General features: G+C 39.0%; 1 protein-coding gene and 1 long non-coding RNA gene across 7 annotated transcripts; both read left to right on the top strand.

The window, feature by feature from the left end:
• The first annotated feature begins 6331 nt into the window (after positions 1–6331).
• Positions 6332–8168, top strand: LOC149211587 (uncharacterized). The gene is made up of 3 exons (XR_016250716.1): positions 6332–7595; positions 7708–7841; positions 7919–8168. It is a non-coding gene; the product is annotated as an uncharacterized LOC149211587 (long non-coding RNA).
• A 2605-nt stretch (positions 8169–10773) lies between these two features.
• On the top strand, positions 10774–19938 carry LOC149211586 (uncharacterized). Of its 6 annotated transcripts, none has more exons than XM_089391545.1 (6): positions 10774–12077; positions 12175–13336; positions 13478–13801; positions 13958–17865; positions 18145–19123; positions 19278–19938. In XM_089391545.1, the coding sequence occupies exons 1-4, from the start codon at positions 10774–10776 to the stop codon at positions 17432–17434; spliced, it is 6267 nt and encodes a 2088-aa protein (XP_089247671.1). In that variant the 3' UTR covers positions 17435–17865; positions 18145–19123; positions 19278–19938. The 6 variants fall into 6 exon arrangements, with proteins under 6 accessions (XP_089247671.1, XP_089247669.1, XP_089247670.1 ...); XM_089391543.1 differs by having other exon boundaries at positions 18081–19123; XM_089391544.1 differs by having other exon boundaries at positions 13958–17943.
• Positions 19939–22625: the final 2687 nt, after the last annotated feature.

Below are 22625 nucleotides of genomic sequence, written 5' to 3'. Positions count from 1 at the left end.
CCATTTCATTTATTAATTACACTATATAAAAACCAAAATTACAGAATTACAAAATATTATATTATGTATTTATAAATTCTATTTAATTTTCATATTTATCCTATAAATAAAATTACATAAAAATTTAAACTTCATATCTCTGATTAATTCATATCTCTCATTAATTTTCTATATATATATATATATATATATATATATATATATATATATATCTTTTAATAAGTTTAATAAATTAATTTGAGTGATTACATGTAATGAATTATAAACTAAATGTTATTATATAATAAGTTTAAATAAGTTTTATGAATTAATTTGAGTTAGAAAATTGCGAATTACAACCAGATGTTATCATGTTTCATAAATTTAATTTTCAAAAAAAATATAAATATCTTTTAATAAGTTTAATAAATTAATTTGAGTAACTACATGTCATGAATTATAAACTAAATGTTATTATATAATAAGTTTTATGAATTAATTTGAGTGAGAGAATTGCGAATTACAAACCAGATGTTATCATGTTTCATAAATTAATTTGAATACTTTAATATTGTTAATTATAACTCATATATCACAAAATCAAGTTCATAATCTATTTGTTTATACGAAAATAATGGACTTTATTTAATACCCATTATTAAATTATCAAAATTATGATGAATCGATTTACCCTACCTACCAACAAAATACTAAATACATTTCTCCAAAATATACATTTTGCTTTTTATTAAAAAAAAAAAAAACCATACACTTTATAATTATCATTACTCTCACATCTCACCACTAACCATCACTAACATAATTCTCCAATAACTTACGATCTCGTTACAATTATCATTACTTTGACATCTAACTACTCATCATAACTAACATAATTCTCCAATAACTTCACCAATAGTTGACTAGGTAAAAGACAAAGCCAATGACCCATCTACACCTCTTAGTTGTCTCTCCCAGTCCAACAAAAATAACTCTAGTATCTTAATATCACTTAAAACCATTTTCCACAACTAAAGTATCTTAATCAAATCATTCTCAAACTCCCTGTAGCATTCCAAAATAGTTGGTCTTTGCAAGGATTGAGAAAACTAGGAATTGATGCCCAATACTAAGATAATCATGTATTTTCACATTTAAAAAAGATCAATGATCATGCACCTAGGTAAGATAAGATAGTCATCCAACTCTTGGAAAGTTAATCAATCTTGTATTTAGTAGATTCATGGAATGTTAGTGCCTTTCTTGTAGTCCGATTCAATAATTAAATTTCCACTTCACTTTAATGGACTTTTGACTTTTGGATGGTGATTTTACATTCCATTCCAAACAACATTTTTGGACCATGTGATTTGAAGCAATCTCGTTGTTGTTGGGACCATGGGACTTGAGTTATTGTTCGTTTACCCTTTCCCAATGTTGGCTTCTATCTATAAAGTTTTCATTCAATTAAATGCTAACATAAAAGGTACTTTGGAAGGTAAAAGTAAGAAAAATTTTGACATAATTTTCGAACTAAGGAAATATACTCCTTTATCATAACAGATGATGTAAGTTATTGTTAAGGAGTATAGTGCATTGTTTTGGTCCATGGTTAGGAATGATTTTAATATTAGTTAAAGGTTTAAGGTTAAAGTTGTTATAATTATGATTAATATGTTGATTGTTAAGTAAATTTGATAACTTATTTATTTTATTTTTTTGGTATTTTATCTTAATATTGTGTATAAAGTATAGCACATATTATATATTTGATTAAGGGTAAGTGAGGAGTTTTCGATTCTAGAAATATATTAGAGAAGTAGGACTTTCAAAAGACATTATATTTTCATTAATGAAGTTGATGCTTACAAAGTGAATGATTTAATAACTATCCAAAAATGTAGTAGATATCCTCTATGAGTGAGAAAATGAACATCAAGTTTCACCCAGTAACTTACTATTATTCATTAAGACATGAAGACACTTAAAAAAAATTTAATCTACATTTAATATGCTTAGTTGATAGAGGTAATATTGGTATATGATGGTTTAAATATTTAATTTTATTTTTAGTTTATTGTTATTTTTAATTATTTCTTCAAATTTGTTTATGCATTTAAAAATATAATAAAATAATTTTCAATTATTCTCAACACGTTTTAGTTTCATGTTCCTTTTGTTAGAAATAAGTCTCACCATTTTGCAATGACATAACTTAACTAGTGAAGGAAATCCACTTAATGAACTCATTTGATGACCATAAATATCCTTTACTATGCTATCATTACCTTCAATAAGGGAAATGGAAAGTAAGTTCAGTGTAAACATAATAAGTGTTGTGATTTTCATCTCTCAAATGAATTGAAAATTTGACATTGATGTGGGAGTGTTTTTCTACTACACAAAAATAATTTTGTTGAATAACTATGGTCAACATAGAAGCATACATCTTTATGTGAAATGACCCTTCCACCAAGGGTGTAAGAGCACCTTTCTTTTCTAGGTGAACTTAAACTTGGACAGATAAGGGCAAACGTAGCTAGTGAAGGGCAGTACTTCAGAGGAATATCATGCAAATATATTTAAAATCTTTATGATGTTGGCATTTTAAAGACATACTTAGCACCTGGAAACAATTTTTGGAAAAAAAAAATGATGTATTAAAAAGTCTAAAAAATACAGAGATTACATATATTGAAACTGTCCTTGTAGCCCCTTTATAGATAAAACAATGGCTAAAGTTATATTATTGTAGCCTAAGTCATTTAAACTTGCTGGAATGTTTAGCCTTCAAAGTAGCAAACCTAGTGGGTTTAGTGAGAGCAATGCTAGTTGAGCATATATGCTCTATGTATTGTTTGCGTGACTTGAACCCACGTGCTTTCAAGTCCTTTGGCGTGATTTTGGTCCTTTTAACCATAACATCAACATTTATCTTTTTTGTTTTCTGTGGAAATTAAAACATTATCAATAAATATCAAAATCCACATAGATATAATGAAAATATGCTGACCATGTAACGAATATGAAAAGACATTTCATTGACTAGCTATCAATAAATATCAAAATCTATATAGATATAATGAGAATATGGTGAACATGTAAGGAATATGAAAAGAAAATGCATTGACTAGTCATAAAAAAATATGTCAATGTTATTATGAGCTAAGATATGTAGTATATAACTTACCTCTCCTAATTTATCTTGAAGTTTAGGTGAATGCCGCAATGGTTGAGGAGAATGTGATTTTTGCTGAGTATCATGTCCACCATCATACATGTGCAAAGGTGTTTTAGGAGATGTATATTCATTACTTTGAACATTAGATTATAAATAGATATAAGTATGTGAATCAAAAAGAATTAAATGTAAAAATATGATAAAATTATAAGAGTATAAATAAATATAGTCTTACCTTGCATTGTGACATTGGACATGAAGATGGTTGTAGCATTTGAACCATTTCATTTCATTCTTCTTAAGGCTTCTACAAGGGGTTTTCATTGATTGTGATGGTTCCAAAGGGAACACCTGCACCATAAATAAGAAATAACACACACGCACATAATAATAAAAAATCAAGATAAGGATATATAATACAGAACATCCATTTCTCATCCCATCATTATGGTAAAACATAACAATTTATATATTAATATTTTCGGTGGAATAGGTTATATGGATTAAAAACTTACTGGCCCAGTAACCCCTTGAAAACCTTGAAATCTAGGTGAGCGTCGCAATGGTTGGTGGCTTGAATTTTGGGAATTTTGTTGATTAGGCTATGCATATCAATAACAATGAGAAATTAGTATACAATTATAATAAATATAAATATTATTTAATGTTAAAATGTCTAAAAAATTAATATATGCAAAAAAAATGGACTCAATTGTGTTGTCATTGTCCTGATTGGTTTCATCAAAGTTTAATATATGGTTGTGCCCATCTGATCCTTCTTCCCCCACATCATCGGGAACCTCAGTGCTTGCTTTCTCTTTTATAGCAATATCTATGCGCTTCATTGTCTGCATGCGTCTACGAGGTAGACTCTGATCCCAACGTTGAATTTTTTCACAAATCCTTTGCTTTGAAGTGTCATTAAGCTGATCAAATGTAGCAACTGACTATGAAAACAAATTTCGATGAATTTAGTCCACGACAATAAACTAATATTAATAGAAAACATATACAGAAAAATACTAATAAATACTTACAACTGAAAGAATTTCTTCATTGACAATATTAATAAAAAATCATATACAAATAAATACTAATAAATACTTACATCTGAAAGAATTTCTTCATTGACAAATCTTTTATATGCTTGTTGTCGTGCACGACATAGCCTTGCATCTAAGTCATATTGTATTTTGGCATTTTGCCTTTTAACTGCACTTGTTGATTTGACCGCCCATGTAGCATTTGCATCTCTTGCTCGACCTCTTTGACGTGGAGGAATTGGTGGGAGATTGTGGGTGGTAGCGCGATGATGATTAAGGCTAGATAGCTTAGATCGACTCAAATTCCCCGCACATCCACCAACAAGACAAGTGAACACTTGCTTGGTGCCTTTGATAGTTACCTCCCATTCATGTCTAATTTCCTCCATTTTCTTACTTCCTTATAAATAAATATGTAAACAACAATGTTGTTAAAAACATCATAAAAACACATTAAAATAAAAATCAATATTCATATTTATTTTTTTGTGGTCACTGTTGCACATCCGGCAAGGACAAATTCTATATCAAAAAGCTATATATAATACGTCACTGGACAAAAAACATATCTATTTGTTGCAACTCAACTTTTTATGTAGATGATAAAAACTCAACACATAAATAATGAAAAGAGTTAAATAATGTCAACACATAAATATATATTTTTCCAGTTAACAAAGTGAATAGATATAAGCTAAATATACGGTGGTTGGTCTGTTTCACTTTGGGATTTTTTTATTATGAAACGAAAAAGTAAATTTACTTCAAACTCGTACATTCTCGTTGTCCTTCAATCTTGAAGTGTACATATTTGACTGCCAGACGAAATTATGTTGAAGTGTACATATTTGAACTGCCAGACCAAGTTATTGGACAATTTGTAGGATTTCTTTTCTAATATAAATACTATTTTCCATGGACATTTTGTACATCTTATGTAGTGTTTGTTTTCTAATATAAATACTATTTTCCATCGACTCCGATATTTAATGGTCTTACACATTAATATCATTTAAAGCGTTTCTTGCCATTTTGTTTAACTGAATTTGAGCAGTATATTTAAAAAGCAAAATGTATTTTGGAGAAATGTATTTAGTATTTTGTTGGTATGTAGGGTAAATCGATTCATCATAATTTTGATAATTTAATAATGGGTACTAAATATTTTTTTATAAAGCATTATTGATAATGAGAAAAACTTACTTTAAAATGTGAATTTTGAAGGAAATTAATATCATAAGATATTTATACTAACTGGATCCTTTTATTATTCTACTACTTTTCTTCAAGGGAGACCAATTATAGCATGTGTTTTGTTCCATAGCATGGCAGCCCGCGGGTATTTACAATTTTTGAGATCACTTTGAATAAGACATCAGGTAAGTATAACAAGAAAACAAAACGACAAAATAACAAAGTATAATATAAAGATATTCCGTTTATCCATTTCCCTCGCTTTTTATATTATTTTTTATTTGTATTAATACTTTAAGCCGTGTTTTTTCCGTTGCTTCTTTCTTTCTTTTCTTTTATGGGAAGGAATTGACCCTTCCCCACACTCCAAAGATTTGGGATCACCTGCATACCGGGATCATCAGAAATTTTCCATCAGAAGACGCGAGGGAAGATTAATTGACACAGCATCTAGTAGCAGAGGATCCCAGGATCGGGGAGTTGTGATCACAAACGATTTCGATGAGCAGCATTTCTAATATAAATACTATTTTCCATCGACTCCGATATTTAATGGTCTTACACATTAATATCATTTAAAGCGTTTCTTGCCATTTTGTTTAACTGAATTTGAGCAGTATCATGAACATTCGAATTCTGATCAAAACCCTTTTATATAGAAGTTCTTGATGGTTATTATCAATACCAAAGGCATGGATCTCTCTGACTGAAAATTGGTTAAGGATCTGGTAGCGATCTCTCCAATCAACAATTGGTTAAGGCTTCTTTGTAGTTTGGTCACAATATATATTTGGGCTTCAATATACATAGTTTTTTGTATATCTTTTCAATACAGATAATTTTCTCTTTATCGTTTTAATATGTTTTAGTATCGTTTGGAAAATACGTTCTCCGAGTGCTGAAACAAAAGCGATGGGGGAGCGTCCACGCAGCGCGGAAATGGCGGAGCCATCTGTTTGCAACTGCCAACCAGAGATGATCGTCTCGTCCTTGGCCATACAGTGATCGCCTCGTCTCTCAGCGCCCAATCAGGAAGCCTCCCTTGCCAGCTGCTCGCTCCTCCACGTCCTTTTCCATGCAGGAACGCCATCGCCCTTGTCTGCCAGGTTGCTCAAATCATCCACCTGTCTCTCAGCTTCATGCATATCGACGCCCGCCACTCCCTGCTTGAGAGAACCCCTTATTTAACCCGTCCATCAGCTTTCCCTTCGGTTTTCCGTCTTCGGCCCTCCTGGCCGGGGAGTGTATCGGTTTCTCCTCCTCCCTCTGCTCTCGTTTCCGCCCGACTCCTGGGCTCTCTTTTTCGGCGTTTTGGTCTCTTTCTGAAAATGCGTTTTGGTCCCTGCATTTTGGTCTCTTTCTGAAAAAAATGTTTCAGTATCGTTTCAATATACATAGTTTTCTGTATATGGATTAAATATATATAGTTTTCTCTATATTGTTCAAATAGATGTAGCTATCTACAATAGTTTTTTAACACTGTATAGTTTTCTTTTGCATCACATAGTTCAGTGTAGTTTGCATCACATGTCTTTTTAGCGTAGCCGACATGTGCTTGGCTCAAACCGCGAAGAAGGGTTCTGCGTGGAGTCGAGCTCTGAACCATCACCGTTTGGGCAGAGAAAAGATGATGGCGAAGCTGAAGATGAAGAAATCCTCCCTCCGCCGAAGCCGTAGCGTAACGCTGGCAAGGAGACAAAGATTGGCCAATATTGATATAAAGACAGATAGCCATGACGATGGCTCCATTGAAAGGAAACTTGGGACTCTGCAGAAGCTCGTTCCCGGTGGCATAAGCATGGGTTTTGATACCCTTCTTCAGGAGACCGTGGACTACATAATGAATCTTGAAGTGCAAGTTCACGCCATGGAGGCCCTCAGGAGAATTTTACACGAGTTCTACTAGTGTATGGACGAAGCCACCACGCAACAGAAGCAGGGATAAGCTTCCCCTTCTGTAATAGTAGTTATGATATTGAAAATTATATAGAGATCACAGAAGATATTTTCCAGATTGAAAGTTTAAAGCAAATCCAACTGGTTTTTGTCAAAAGATATAACATGACTTATAGATGGATCAAGCACGGCAGACAAAGACCTATATGAATCAGACCGAGGACGAACTTGATCCAAATTGCATTTGTAAGTTTCAATGGTGACCGACGGAAAACAAATTTACACATCTTGCCACCTGTCCTGTAAGTTGGGTGTATGTTGCAGTCTCAAACCATGTTATGTCTTGAAAATTTTATAGAGAACGCATAAGATATTATTCATATCCTAAATCAAACTTGTTTGCCTGGCTTTCAGATAGATTTAAAAAGATATTACTTGACTTCTATTTGGAGGGAAATAGATGTTAAAATTCACCAAGAATTCGCAGGCTTCAGGGGCACTAACCTTGCCAACCGCAAATCTCGATAACCAATGGCCAGCTCCTCCAGGTATTGAACGTCTCCTCCGTTCTGTTCGCCGAATGGTTTTGCAGGTTTTGCAGATAATGTTCTGTTCGGTTTTGCAGGTTTTGTTCTGTTCGCCGCGGAGTAGGAATGGTTTTGAAGGCCGGAGGAGGTTGGTCCCGTTCGTGCCATCTGTAAATGAGCTCTCCCGGGCATTAATATGATTTGAGTGGAGGCCACGCGCTCCCGTATTTGATCAATATGTCATCAATACGATTTGATCAATATGTCATCAATACGATTTGAGGGAGGCTGCGGGTGGCTGCGGGCAGGGTCGCCGGGGCATCGATGGGCAGCCGGAGAGGGATGCCAGAGACCGATGATGTATGGACGGATGATGCATGGTGGATGGTGGTCGCCGTGCTCTGTGAGGTTGTCAGAGGGGTACCTCCATAGCATTAACTTTGCTATGGAGGTGGAAATAGGAATTGCCCAAATGTGAGTGTCTGACAACACCACTCCATACTTATGTTTGTCTTATGGGAACGAAAACTAAACTTATGCATATGGGTCTTTTGAAATAGATTGTTTAGATATGGATAAGGGATAATGTGTTAACAATGTTAGAGTTAAATGAGTGAAGAACGAACATTAAGGTGGATGGACAAACGAGAAACCCAAATTCATACATGTTTTTTTGGGTAATTAGGTTGAATCTAGGTAGGGGCTAGTCGGTTGGATGGAAAAATTATTTACTCACCAATGGGATATTATCACCATGATTATGTCAAGATGGAGGAACTATGTACCCACTAATGGGATGTTATCACCAGGATTGTGCAAGGCTCGCTTGAGCCTGGACACCCCTTGGAATGTTAATTCTTCCAAAGGTGGCTTCCATACTCAACCCCTCCCCATGAGGTTTGAACACGAGACCTAATTGGAATTAAACCCCCCACAAACCAACTAATCTACACACCATGGATTAAATTTGTATATATTATAAAAAGTAGGGAACGCAGACTGAGATATGAGGAACCCAATTTCCAATTTATTATAAAAGTAGAGAGCATGGTCATGAATCACAAACATGGACGTGTATGTGAAAACTCGTCAACAATCTTATAAAATCCCAAAATGTACTTATAAAGATGGAATCAAATTTAAGTGGTAATGTGACTATTCTACATTTCAAAAAATTTCCAAACATATTTTCCAGTAAAAAGAACTCCAAAACTTAGAATAAATAGACAATGCCTTATAAAACTGGAAACATGAATAACAAATATAGGAAATCAAAATCCCAACATATTACAATAATGGGGAACGTGATCACAATATAGACATGAAAGACACAACGAAGCCAAGCAACCACATAACCATGAAAAATCGACAACACTACACTAGGTGTGTAACCGTGTACTAACCAAGGTTCAAGGGTTCGTTATATATGTGTGTGTGTGTGTGTGGTTCACGAACCTCAAAGATAAGTGACCATTACGTCCAAGGAATAATTTTACCAGGAAGATCCACCCAAAGAGATCACTTCCTGCCGGCTCAACCACAGACTCGCCTAACGCCGAGAGTGTTGAGAGAATTGAAACCGTGACCTCTCAGTGGCAATGTTGCTTTAACAATGAGGACTTGACTAGTTGAATTAACCATCAAGGCTTATATATCTATATATATATCTATCTATCTATCTATATGGCTAGTTGAGCTAACCCTTAGGGCTTATATATATATGATCATCTCTAAGGTTTTAACTTCAAACATGATTACTTTTGAAACTCCAATTCATTCTCATCCTCATGACCATACTTCCCATTTCTATTTACTAATTAGTAATGTCTACATCCTCCTATAGCACTGCCTCTGGCTTTCCCTCCACCACCGCCACCGCAGCTCAACTATATGATGTATTCATCAACCATTAGAGTATTGATGTCAAGGAAACCTTCACTAGGTGTCTCTACCGTTTTTGGGTAATGGGCAACAATCATTTTCTGTTTCACCTATGGGTTTATTCCCTCGGAGAATTTGCGACCAACTACCACCAAAATGATGTCAAGCTGAACCAAATATAAAAGCAACAATAACACATTGTCTTTGGATTTCTAAATTTTTGAAGAGCAAGAAGACACGACTGTTTCTCTCGACACCTTTTCTGGGATTTCAAAATTTAATTATCTTGTGCTCAATTTGAAAACATAGACTGGATGAAAGATTATTCACATAGACCTTGTTTAATGAGACAATGATTTCACCCGGAGAGAAAAAATTTCGTCGGAATCTGATTGTTTTTTTTCAAGAAGTCCAATCGTAAAAGTATTTGAATTATTTTTTAACAATGAAAATAGATTCCACACCATTAAAAACCCCTAAAACACCAAAAACTCTGAAACTTATCAACTATAACCCAAATCTTATCAAAATCATCCAAAATTTTTCATTATTTTTTAAGTGAACATATCGACTCCTTAAACTACTTTATTGACATGTATACTATGTCAACATGAACATAGCATTATGTATAGTGCTTACTATCAGTTACAATAGCATAACATACATGAATACCAAACGGACGCAGGTTAGGAAAAGGTGGGAGGTGAACGTATACACTCGGTCGTCTTGGTGATTTGCATATCAAATACATCTAAAAGATTTGCAATATTGTAAAGCTGAGTCCTTCGAAATGTTAAAACGGGTGAAATATATGTGACACTCATCACATTTGAGAAATGAGTTTGTTTTGAAATTCCAATTCTAACTAAGCAGAGTAGTACGCAAATCGAGGTGGCCAAAATTCCTATTGAAAATCCAAATTCCAGTATATTATGATATTGGGAAACCAACGAAATCAAAGACACAGCGAAGCCAGGCCCCACGGGACCGAACGAAGCGACAGAGATGCAGTGGGTGCATAACCGCGCATTAACCACGGTGAAGGGCTTGTTCTAAGGTTAGATGCATATATATGCACACGAGACGATTCAGGCTTTTCGAAACCCCTGATTCATTTTCATCCCTTCAAATTTGTGTCGACCATCCCTTCCCATTTCTATTTACCAATTGGCAAACCGCTGCATCCTCCACAGTTGCCACCACATCTAACACTGCAATGGGTTCATCTTGTTGCATCCTTGCCTCAGACTCCGACTCCACCTCCACTGCACCATCCTCCCCAACGATTGCCTTCCCCTCCACCGCAGAAGTGGGTGCATCCTGCTGCAACGATCCATGGGCCTCCGACAACGCCGCATCCTCCTCCACCGCTGCCTCCTCCTCCACCGCTGCAGTGGGTGCATCCTGTTCCACCTATCCATGCGCCTCCACTGCTGCATCCGCCTCCACCGCGGAAGTGGGTGCATCCTACTCCACCGATCCATGCGACTCCATTGCTGTATCGGGTGCATCCGCCTCCAGCGCCGCATCGTCCACCGCTGCCTCAGCCTCCAGCGCCGCATCGTCCACATCCTGCTCCAACTATCCATGCGCCTCCACTGCTGCATCCGCCTCCACTGCAGCATCCTCTACCGCTGCCTCCGCCTCCACCGCGGAAGTGGGTTCATTCGCCTCCACTACAGCATCCTCTACCGCTGCCTACGCCACCACCGCGGATGTGGGTGCATACTATTCCACCGATCCATGCGCCTCCACTGCTGTACTGGTTGCATCCACTTCGAGCGCCGCATCCTCCTTCACCCCTGCCTCCGCCTCCAGCGCCGCGGTGGGAGCATCCAGCTCCACCGATCCATGCGACTCCACCGCCGCAATGGGTGCATCCGCCTCCACCGTTGCCTCCGCCTCCACCGCTTCTCAGTCGTACCACGTTTTCATCAACCATAAAGGTGATGATGTCAAGGAAACCTTCGCCAGGTCTCTCTACCTTCGTCTTCACGACAAAGGTTTGAGGGCATTTCTGGATAAACCTGAAATGCAACCCGGATACAATTTCGTTGATCAAATAAAGCATGCTATTAAAACTGCCACCGTCCATGTGGCGATCTTCTCTCCTAATTATGCTAACTCACCTTGGTGCTTAGATGAACTCGTATGGATGTTGCAGTCAAATACTCCTATTGTCCCTGTGTTTTACCGTGTCACGCCTGCTGACCTTCGGTGGACGAAGGGAAAGTATGCTGAAAACCTAAAACAACTGGCAGGGAAGAGAAATGATAATGGGACGCCGCGACATGACTCCAACACCATTGAAAATTGGAGAAAAGCACTTTCTAGTGTTTCATACTATCACGGTTTAGAGTTGGAGAAGCGCAATGGGTGAGAACTCAGACTTGACTTTCTCGATATGGCAGTATTTTATTTTTGATAAAACGTTTATCTCACTAGTTTTATTTATTTTCTTGTCAATAACCAGTGAGGAGTTGGGTTTGGAGCTGCTAGACAAGGTAGTTGAATGTTTGTCGAAAATGGTGAAAAAACCAGACCTGTACGTGGCCAAATATCCAACAGGTTTGGATGACAAGATGTCAGACTTTGAGAATACAGTCCTGTTGCAGCAACCGGAAAGCGGAAAACCTCAGATTGTGGGGATCACAGGGTTAGGTGGAGTAGGAAAATCAACGTTAGCAAAACAGTTCTTCAATAGGAAGAAATCAGATTATCCTAAATCCTGCTTTTTATCTGACATCAAAGATGGGTCTTTAACTTTGCTGCAGACACAACTTTTGAAGGATTTGGCTCGAATCGATAAGCCAATACACAGTGTTGATGAAGGTAAAGGGATGCTCATTGAGCATCTCAAACCTTCTAAGTCTTTGACTCGATCCCATAATCCAGTAGACGGGGTTGATGCAGCTAAAGAGATGCCCACAAAGCATCTCGAATCTTCTAAAGCTTTAATAGTTTTAGATGACGTAGACCATGAGGATCAGGTCACAGCATTTTTGCCCCTTGAAGCCCTTGATTTCCTTGCTGGGAGTTTAATATTGATTACATCTAGAAATAAGGATGCTCTCACAGCAGCAAGAGTGGCATTACCATCAATTTATATGTTGGCTGGGCTTAACACAAAATACTCGCGAGAGCTCTTCTGCTCCCATGCCTTCAACCAAGCCTATCCGCCTCAAGTGTTTCAAGATCTTACAGATAGGTTTGTAGAATATTGTAATGGATTACCCTTATCATTGAAAGTGATAGGGGCACATCTTTATGGAAAAGAGATATCAAAGTGGGAAGACGAATTGGGGAGTCTTCCCCCTGAGGTAAAGGGAAGGCTTAAAATTAGTTACGATGCCCTCGATCCCCAGGAACAACAGATATTTCTAGATATTGCATGTTTTCTCAGTGGACAAAACAGAGATACAGCCATAAACATATGGAATGCATCAGGCTGGAAAGGAAGGCGGGGGTTTCAAAATCTACAGGATAGATGTCTCGTGGAAGTGGACAGTTCGAATTTGATCCATATGCATGACCATCTGCGAGATTTGGGAAGAGAAATCGGGGAGAAAACGTCGCCTTTTCGTCTTTGGCGTTGGACAGAGGACGTTATTGATTATTTATGGCAGCAACCATCTGTAAGTGTTCAGTAAATCAATCAATTTATAGATTAGTTGTTCAATTCATAAAAGTTTGGATCGGTTTTTAGTTCATGGTACTTTCCAAAAATAACCATCGTTTTAATTCATCGTCTTTTTTGACGATCGTTTTTCAAAAAGGATCAGTTAATGGTGCGGGGACTGAAGATGGATCGAACTGATTATAATAAATATAGTGATTATGTCTTGGGCCGTATTGGCACGATGAGGTTGCGAATTCTTGATACTGAAGATGATGTAATGGAGCGCATATTGGGGATGGTGGAGTCGCAAGATATGGAACGTATCTCGCGAAGGACAGTGTTACCAGAGATCTTATGGTTGCGTTGGAGAAAGTGTCCATACTCTTCTTTGCCTTCCTGGGTGTCCGTGAAAAATTTAAGGCATCTAGATGTGTCTGAGAGCGATCTCAATACATTGTGGCAAACTGAAAACCAATCACAGGTAATTAGAAATTTGTTGTGTTATCTTGGTATGTGTAGGCGATATTAATATCGTGCCACAACGTCTCAATAGATATCGAACGTCGTCTTTTTTGGAGATTAAACTGCCAACGGTTTTCTAATATCTTTCTTGTTGTTGAACCTTGAATATTTGCAGGTACCTTTGCAGCTGCCAGAATTTTTGGAGGAGTTGATAACAGAGAGTTGTGTGAAACTGAAGAGCATATCTGGATTGGAGCATACACTGAAGCTTAGGCTGCTAAATGTCAGATGGTGCTGTGAGCTGGAAGAGCTAAGTATGGAAACATTGACCTCTTTGGAGGAGTTTTGCGCAGGCGGCTGTGTGAAGCTTAAGCGCATAAGTGGGTTGGAGCAGTGTACAAAGCTTCGGGAGCTCAATGTTCGTGGGTGCTCAGAACTCGAAGAGCTGCCGAGGATGGAAACGTTGACCTCTTTGGAGGTGTTTCAGGCACATGATTGTGTGAAGCTGAAGGGCATAAGGGGGTTGGAGCAGTGTACAAAGCTTCGGGAGCTCCATGTTTGTGGGTGCTCAGAGCTCGAAGAACTGCCGAGGATGGAAACGTTGACCTCTTTGGAGCAGTTTTGTGCAAATCAATGTGTGAAGCTGAAGGGCATAAGGGGGTTGGAGCAGTGTACAAAGCTTCGGGAGCTCAATGTTAGTGGGTGCTCAGAGCTCGAAGAGCTGCCGAGGATGGAAACGTTGACCTCTTTGGAGGAGTTTGACGCAATCGGCTGTGTGAAGCTAAAGAGTATAAGAGGGTTATGGCAGTTGACAAGGTGCTTGGAGCGAGAAGAAGTGGAAGGTGTTGAACAGTGTACAAAGCTTCGGGAGCTCCATGTTTGTGGGTGCTCAAAGCTCGAAGAGCTGCCGAGGATGGAAACGTTGACCTCTTTGGAGAAGTTTTGCGCAAAACAATGTGTGAAGCTGAAGGGCATAAGGGGGTTGGAGCAGTGTACAAAGCTTCAGGAGCTCAATGTAAGTGGGTGCTCTGAGCTCGAAAGGCTGCCGAGGATGGAAACGTTGACCTCTTTGGAGAAGTTTCACGCATTTCATTGTGTGAAGCTGATGGGCATAAGGGGGTTGGAGCAGTGTACAAAGCTTCGGGAGCTCAATGTTGGTGGGTGCTCGGAGCTGGAAGAGCTGCCGAGGATGGAAACGTTGACCTCTTTGGAGGAGTTTGAGGCACATGATTGTGTGAAGCTGAAGGTCATAAGTGGGTTGGAGCAGTGTACAAAGCTTCGGGAGCTCAATGTTGGTGGGTGCTCAGAGCTCGAAGAGCTGCCGAGGATGGAAACGTTGACCTCTTTGGAGGAGTTTCAGGCACATGATTGTGTGAAGCTGAAGGGCATAAGGGGGTTGGAGCAGTGTACAAAGCTTCGGGGGCTCAATGTTGGTGGGTGCTCAGAGCTCGAAGAGCTGCCGAGGATGGAAACGTTGACCTCTTTGGAGAAGTTTTACGCACATCATTGTGTGAAGCTGAAGGGCATAAGGGGGTTGGAGCAGTGTACAAAGCTTCGGGAGCTCAATGTTGGTGGGTGCTCAGAGCTCGAAGAGCTGCCGAGGATGGAAACGTTGACCTCTTTGGAGAAGTTTGGCTCACTTAATTGTGTGAAGCTGAAGGGCATAAGGGGGTTGGAGCAGTGTACAAAGCTTCGGGAGCTCAATGTTGCTAGTTGCTCAGAGCTCGAAGAACTGCCGAGGATGGAAACGTTGACCTCTTTGGAGCAGTTTCACGCACATAATTGTGTGAAGCTGAAGGGCATAAGGGGGTTGGAGCAGTGTACAAAGCTTCGGGAGCTCAATGTTGGTGGGTGCTCAGAGCTCGAAGAGCTGCCGAGGATGGAAACGTTGACCTCTTTGGAGAAGTTTCACGCATTTGATTGTGTGAAGCTGATGGGCATAAGGGGGTTGGAGCAGTGTACAAAGCTTCGGGAGCTCAATGTTGGTGGGTGCTCAGAGCTGGAAGAGCTGCCGAGGATGGAAACGTTGACCTCTTTGGAGGAGTTTGAGGCACATGATTGTGTGAAGCTGAAGGGCATAAGGGGGTTGGAGCAGTGTACAAAGCTTCGGGAGCTCAATGTTGCTAGTTGCTCAGAGCTCGAAGAACTGCCGAGGATGGAAACGTTGACCTCTTTGGAGGAGTTTTACGCAAACTGCTGTGTGAAGCTGAAGGGCATAAGGGGGTTGAAGCAGTGTACAAACCTTCGGGAGCTCCATGTTTGTGGGTGCTCAGAGCTCGAGGAGCTGCCGAGGATGGAAACGTTGACCTCTTTGGAGAAGTTTTGCGCAAATCAATGTGTGAAGCTGAAGGGCATAAGGGGGTTGGAGCAGTGTACAAAGCTTCAGGAGCTCAATGTAAGTGGGTGCTCTGAGCTCGAAAGGCTGCCGAGGATGGAAACGTTGACCTCTTTGGAGGAGTTTAAGGCAAACAGATGTGTGAAGGTGAAGGTCATAATGGGGTTGGAGCAGTGTACAAAGCTTCGGAACCTCAATGTTGATGGGTGCTCAGAACTCGAAGAGCTGCCGAGGATGGAAACGTTGGCCTCTTTGGAGAAGTTTGGCTCACATAATTGTGTGAAGCTGAAGGGCATAAGGGGGTTGGAGCAGTGTACAAAGCTTCGGGAGCTCCATGTTTGTGGGTGCTCAGAGCTCGAAGAACTGCCGAGGATGGAAACGTTGACCTCTTTGGAGCAGTTTCACGCACAATTATGTGCGAAGCTGAAGGGCATAAGGGGGTTGGAGCAGTGTACAAAGCTTCGGGAGCTCAATGTTAGTGGGTGCTCAGAGCTCGAAGAGCTGCCGAGGATGGAAACGTTGACCTCTTTGGAGGAGTTTCACGCAATCGGCTGTGTGAAGCTAAAGAGTATAAGAGGGTTATGGCAGTTGACAAGGCTTAGAGTGCTAGAAGTTCGTAGGTGCTTGGAGCTAGAAGAAGTGGAAGGTGTTGAACAGTGTACAAAGCTTCGGGAGCTCCATGTTTGTGGGTGCTCAAAGCTCGAAGAGCTGCCGAGGATAGAAACGTTGACCTCTTTGGAGAAGTTTTGCGCAAATCAATGTGTGAAGCTGAAGGGCATAAGGGGGTTGGAGCAGTGTACAAAGCTTCGGGAGCTCAATGTTGGTGGGTGCTCAGAGCTCGAAGAGCTGCCGAGGATGGAAACGTTGACCTCTTTGGAGAAGTTTCACGCATTTCATTGTGTGAAGCTGATGGGCATAAGGGGGTTGGAGCAGTGTACAAAGCTTCGGGAGCTCAATGTTGGTGGGTGCTCAGAGCTCGAAGAGCTGCCGAGGATGGAAACGTTGACCTCTTTGGAGGAGTTTCACGCATTTCATTGTGTGAAGCTGAAGGGCATAAGGGGGTTGGAGCAGTGTACAAAGCTTCGGGAGCTCAATGTTGGTGGGTGCTCAGAGCTCGAAGAGCTGCCGAGGATGGAAACGTTGACCTCTTTGGAGAAGTTTCACGCATTTCATTGTGTGAAGCTGATGGGCATAAGGGGGTTGGAGCAGTGTACAAAGCTTCGGGAGCTCAATGTTAGTGGGTGCTCAGAGCTCGAAGAGCTGCCGAGGATGGAAACGTTGACCTCTTTGGAGAAGTTTTCTCACATAATTGTGTGAAGCTGAAGGGCATAAGGGGGTTGGAGCAGTGTACAAAGCTTCGGGAGCTCCATGTTTGTGGTTGCTCAAAGCTTCGGGAGCTCAATGTTAGTGGGTGCTCAGAGCTCGAAGAGCTGCCGAGGATGGAAACGTTGACCTCTTTGGAGGAGTTTCACGCAATCCGCTGTGTGAAGCTAAAGAGTATAAGAGGGTTATGGCAGTTGACAAGGCTTAGAGTGCTAAAAGTTCGTAGGTGCTTGGAGCTAGAAGAAGTGGAAGGTGTTGAACAGTGTACGTGGTTGGAGGAGCTCGATGTCTCTGGATGTCCCAAATTACAGTGTCTGTTGTGGGAGTAAGAGGGGGACGAGCTTCGCGGACGACTAAAGGCATGCGTGCTAGTTACGTGAAAAGTCAAGCAAGAAGAAGCCGGAAAAGCGAAGCAAGCAGAAGCGGTAGTCATAATACTGGAAATTATATATGGCGTTGTTATTAATTGTTATTTCATAGAACGAAGCTTTTCTATTTACATGGTAATCTTAATATTTATCTAAATGAAAATAAACCAAAGCAACTGTACCATCTCAAAGCCGGGGTATATATGAATAATGTGTATGATGCGTTTGATAATTAGTTAAATCACTGATTCATGTTGTTTTTATTGATCAAGGACGCCAGCTCCCAACCACATGAAGCAGTTTACCCTCTGCTCACTTAGCTTCACTTTCCTGCAGCTCACATCTAGCAACACCTATAGATGAGATAACAGATCTAATGCTCTTGTTGCTGATATAGCAACCAGTAATCCGATAGGCAGATGCAGATCCAGTTCTATCTGGGAGAATTGCTCCATGACCTGTTGTAGATGTTTGCATAGAGAAGACACTCATCCCAGAGTACACTTATATTTATTTGGGAGGAGCCATCAATGTCATGACGAAAGACATCATGGAGAATTTAAATCTTCAAAGGATGTCAAGGCAAACCTCCATTGTTCTTCAAATGGTTGACAAGTCCGCTATTAAGCCGAAAGGGATCCTAGAAGATGTGCTTTGATTATCAAAATTCCTCGAGAAGTGCCAAGCTGAACTCATGACTACATAAGATGAACGACTCAGAATAACATATGAAATTCTCAGTAGTATGAAAATAATCAAATTACAAGAATGGGAAGAAAAATTCAAAGAGTTCATAGAAATTTTTTGAGTTGTCGAGCTCAAATTGTTTTTTTCTGCACAGGTTAATAGAACACATGGCACCATACTCTACTGGATGTCACCCATCATTACTGCATCTATGGTTTTTGCAGGGTGTGCTATCATAGGTGATCCATTGTTAACTGCCATGTCCATATTTACAGTCTTGCAATATTCCATGTCATGCAAGAGCCTGTGAGAATACTAGCTGACGTTTTGGCTATATTAATTCAAGTTAAAGTTTTCCTAGATCGTCTGGACAAGTTATTACAAGATGCTGAGCTGAGACAAGATGTTGTTGTGAGGAAAGCACTCGCTGGATCCTAGTATATCATCGAAATTCTTCAAGGTATATTCAGTTGGGACCGGGAGTCTTCACTGCAAAAACTAACATTGAAGGGAATAAATCTGCAAATTAAAAAAGGGAGAAAAGGTAGCAATTTGTGGCTCAGTGGGATCAGTGAAATCTGCTCGGCTATATACAATTGTTGGAGAAATCCCAAAAAATTCAGGAGATGTAAGTTGAACATAAACTATTCTTGAGCAGCACTAACCATTTAATAGTTCGACAAAATTTTAGATGCAGTTTCTTTGCTTTCTATAGTTTGTTTTGTAGCACATATATTTATATAGAAGTTCTTCCATAAACTTTTTGATTGCACTGCCTGCAGGTTCAAGTATATGGTAGTGTTGCCTACCTGGCACAAACAGCTTGGATTCAGAGTGGCACTGTCAAAGATAACATATTCTATGGGAAACCAATGGACAAAATTCAGTACATGAAGGCAATAAAAGATTGTACATTAGACCAGGATATAGAGAGTTTTGCTCATGGAGACATAACAGAGGCTGGGGAGAGAGAATTGAATATGGGTGGAGGACAAAAATAGAGGATTCAGTTCGTCGATCCCTTTAGTGAAGTCGATGCTCATACAACTTCAACTCTATTTACTTTGAGAAATCATTTTGTTTTGTGACTTGATTTTTTGGTGTGTGAGTTGATTTTTTGCTCTTTTACATGGATAAAGGGAGTGTTGACCACTACGTGTCAACGATCCATAGCAGTACACTTTTTTCCGTAGAAGGGATAGCGTCAGATCGATGTGTTCGTGCCGTACAACTATTATCATCAGCGTTACTTCCAAGATGTTATGTAAACCCTTTTTGCATGTATATAATGTAAATAATCTCAGCAGATCCGTGTCATGTAACGACCTAGGTAAACCTAATTTCTAGTGACAATCTCCATTGTGGGAGGTTTTTTGTCTCACTGATCCATTATTTTATGGTCGGCAGAGTTTTCCTTCAGTCTTACCCCAAAGCTGGAATGGATTTTGTCGCTAGGATCTTAGGCGAATCCTAGTGTTCTAGATCGAGTCTATGTAAAAGTAATTTGGGAATAATCCTAACTATTTGGTTAGATTATTTTATTACAAATTGTTTGGTCTGCTGGATTATGTCTGTGTCGCAGAAATGGGTAGTTTGTGAAGGTTTATTACAAATGGGTTTTCCCTGTCAGTCGATCCATCTGACTTTTGAGTCGTATGCTTAGCAAGAAGCTCTTGTGTAATTTTTTTCTTGGATAATAAAGAAAGACTTTGGGGTTAAATTTTGCTGGTGTTACTATTCATGGAAACACTGTAAGATATGTTGTTTTTATGCATAAATATTTTTTAGCCATTAATTACAGCCTCTGAAAAGTGATTTGAGTACAAGTATCTTGTTTGGTCTCATACAAATAGAAGAGTCATATAGAAAAATCTTTTACAACTACTTCTCTCCATCTGATATTTTCTAACTCCATTTCCTTAATAGCTTTAAATCCTTATTAATCCAGATCTATTAAGATACGATAGATATACTAGCTCGAAGCCATATTATTCCAGATCTATTGAGTACTCAGAGGTATCCATTTTTCTTGGCACTCCTTGCAGTTCGTGTTTTTGACCCTGCTAAAGCTTAAAAAAATCAAAATTTAACACAGGCATATCTAAAGTTGAAGTAAACCATGTTAGCATGTAACTCCAAAGTTAATGTGGATCTATATTAAACTGGTTGTTTTTATACTTTTTATTTTGTAATATATCCTAGAGCTATGCAAAACTAATTGTTCTCTACATGTAGTAATACAAAGACAAAAACACATACTCAGGGATCTTCTCCATCCCAGGGTATAGAACACCTCTTATAGTAATTCAAACACATAATAGCTTGCGTTGGCCTTTTATAACGTACAATATGTTTTTCAAACAAATTGTTGAGGTTGAGACTTTGTGACATGGAGATGAATTCAAATGCATTCATTAACACAGGCTGTGTTTCTTTTTTCTTTGTGACAAGATGATCCTAATTAAAAGAAGTAGCAAAAACCTAGTCAAAAGGATGCAAAAACCTAGTCAAAAGATTCTTCCTTGAATATTCAAAATTTGAAAAAAAACATTTCACACACAAGATCTTACTTTTCTGTGTCATTAAAAACAACATCTACTTCATCCCAATTATCTCCTTGAAACACTAGGGTGGCTTGTAACCCTTCTTAAAACATTCATTCTCTAAAATCTCAGGTACCAATGGAGGATATAAATGTGCATGTTTTGTTGCACAGCTCATTCCAAAAATAAAGTCGCAATCTCGTCACACAGAAATCCGACTTTTTAATCTTTTCAAATCCTATTGCTGTCGAGTATGAGATGGATTCAAATAACAGTGAAGGTAATCCATGGGACAAACTGAACATATTTGCAATGTTACAGGATACAATTCAATACCATTTCACTTACTTTCTTTGGCTCCGGATCTAAAATTCTCAAATTGAGTATTTTTGCACTAGAAGAAAACCATGGAGGGCAGGTGAAATCAGCTTTATAAATCTACAGTTCAGTAGCATCACGTCAGTCATTCGGTTCCATTTTTATAGAAGTGCTAAAAAGAAAAGTAGATACAACAAAAGTATGTAACTTTGGGTTGATCTGGCATTATTATGTCAGAAGATTTGATTCATGAAAACGCAAGTAACCTACCATCAAAACAAATAGGATATCCAAACTAGTTAATTTGTGCTTCTCATTTTTGTAGATGCAAGCTTGTCAATCGGAAGGCTACATACAGACCCTACTTTTTCAAGGATTTTGAAATTAACCATAGCTATTGGGCACACTCAAGAGAGGGAACAGACCATTACAATTTATTTACATTATGAGTGTACTATCTTACATGGTCAAGACTCAAATGGTTGTCTTTGGTAACAAAGGTTTAATGGGTCTCGTTCTGTTGTTTGTTTTAAGTTCATAGTCTTGTTTTCTAGTTGTAAACCGTGCAACTGCTCCATATACAGTAAGCCTAACGAGTTACTTCGTGTTAGTTTAAGGAAGCTTGTTACCAGGTGCAGTGTGAATTAAGGTTAATATGCCATGAGATACATTTGAATTCCATGGTTTGCTGGTTTAATTTAGCCTTCTTCACTTTTTTGTTTTAGGTTTACAGTCTTGTTTTCTAGTTGTAAGCCCTGCAACTGCTCCATATACAGCAAGCCTAACGAGTTATTTTTTTTAGTTTAAGGAAGCTTGTTACCAGGTGCAGTATGCATTAAGGTTAAATATATGGCACGAGATATATTTGATTTCCATAGTTTGCTTGTTTAATGTAGTCTTCGTTCAGATAATGGAATCTATTTTCAACAGAAATAGTTGAAATGTTGATGAAGGTTTAAAGGATCACTCTAGCCGGGGAGAATGCTATTCCAAGATTTGATCAAGATGCATACAATCAGATCGTTAGAAATGCCAATCTCCGACTGCCAGAAGATGGTCACAACACCACAGTGGAAGCCATGTGTGCATTCACTTATTTGAGAATGAGCCAGCATTTGTTTCAACCTGAAAATTGGAGGTTATTCGTCTCATTTGTTGGAAAAATAGCACAAGGAGGGGCCTCAAATTCATAGGAGCAAGAACATAGAGATACAGATTCATTTGTCTATGCCACGGTCCCATTGGTCCAAGAGGATGCTGCACTCATGC

The sequence above is a fragment of the Pinus tabuliformis genome, chromosome 1_1 (genome assembly GCF_031772625.1).
Source record: "Pinus tabuliformis cultivar Carrire ecotype Pingquan chromosome 1_1, CPIR1, whole genome shotgun sequence".
NCBI lineage: Eukaryota > Viridiplantae > Streptophyta > Pinopsida > Pinales > Pinaceae > Pinus > Pinus tabuliformis.
The sequence above is the reverse complement of the archived record's forward strand: the minus strand, read 5'-3'. Positions and strand labels throughout refer to the sequence as shown.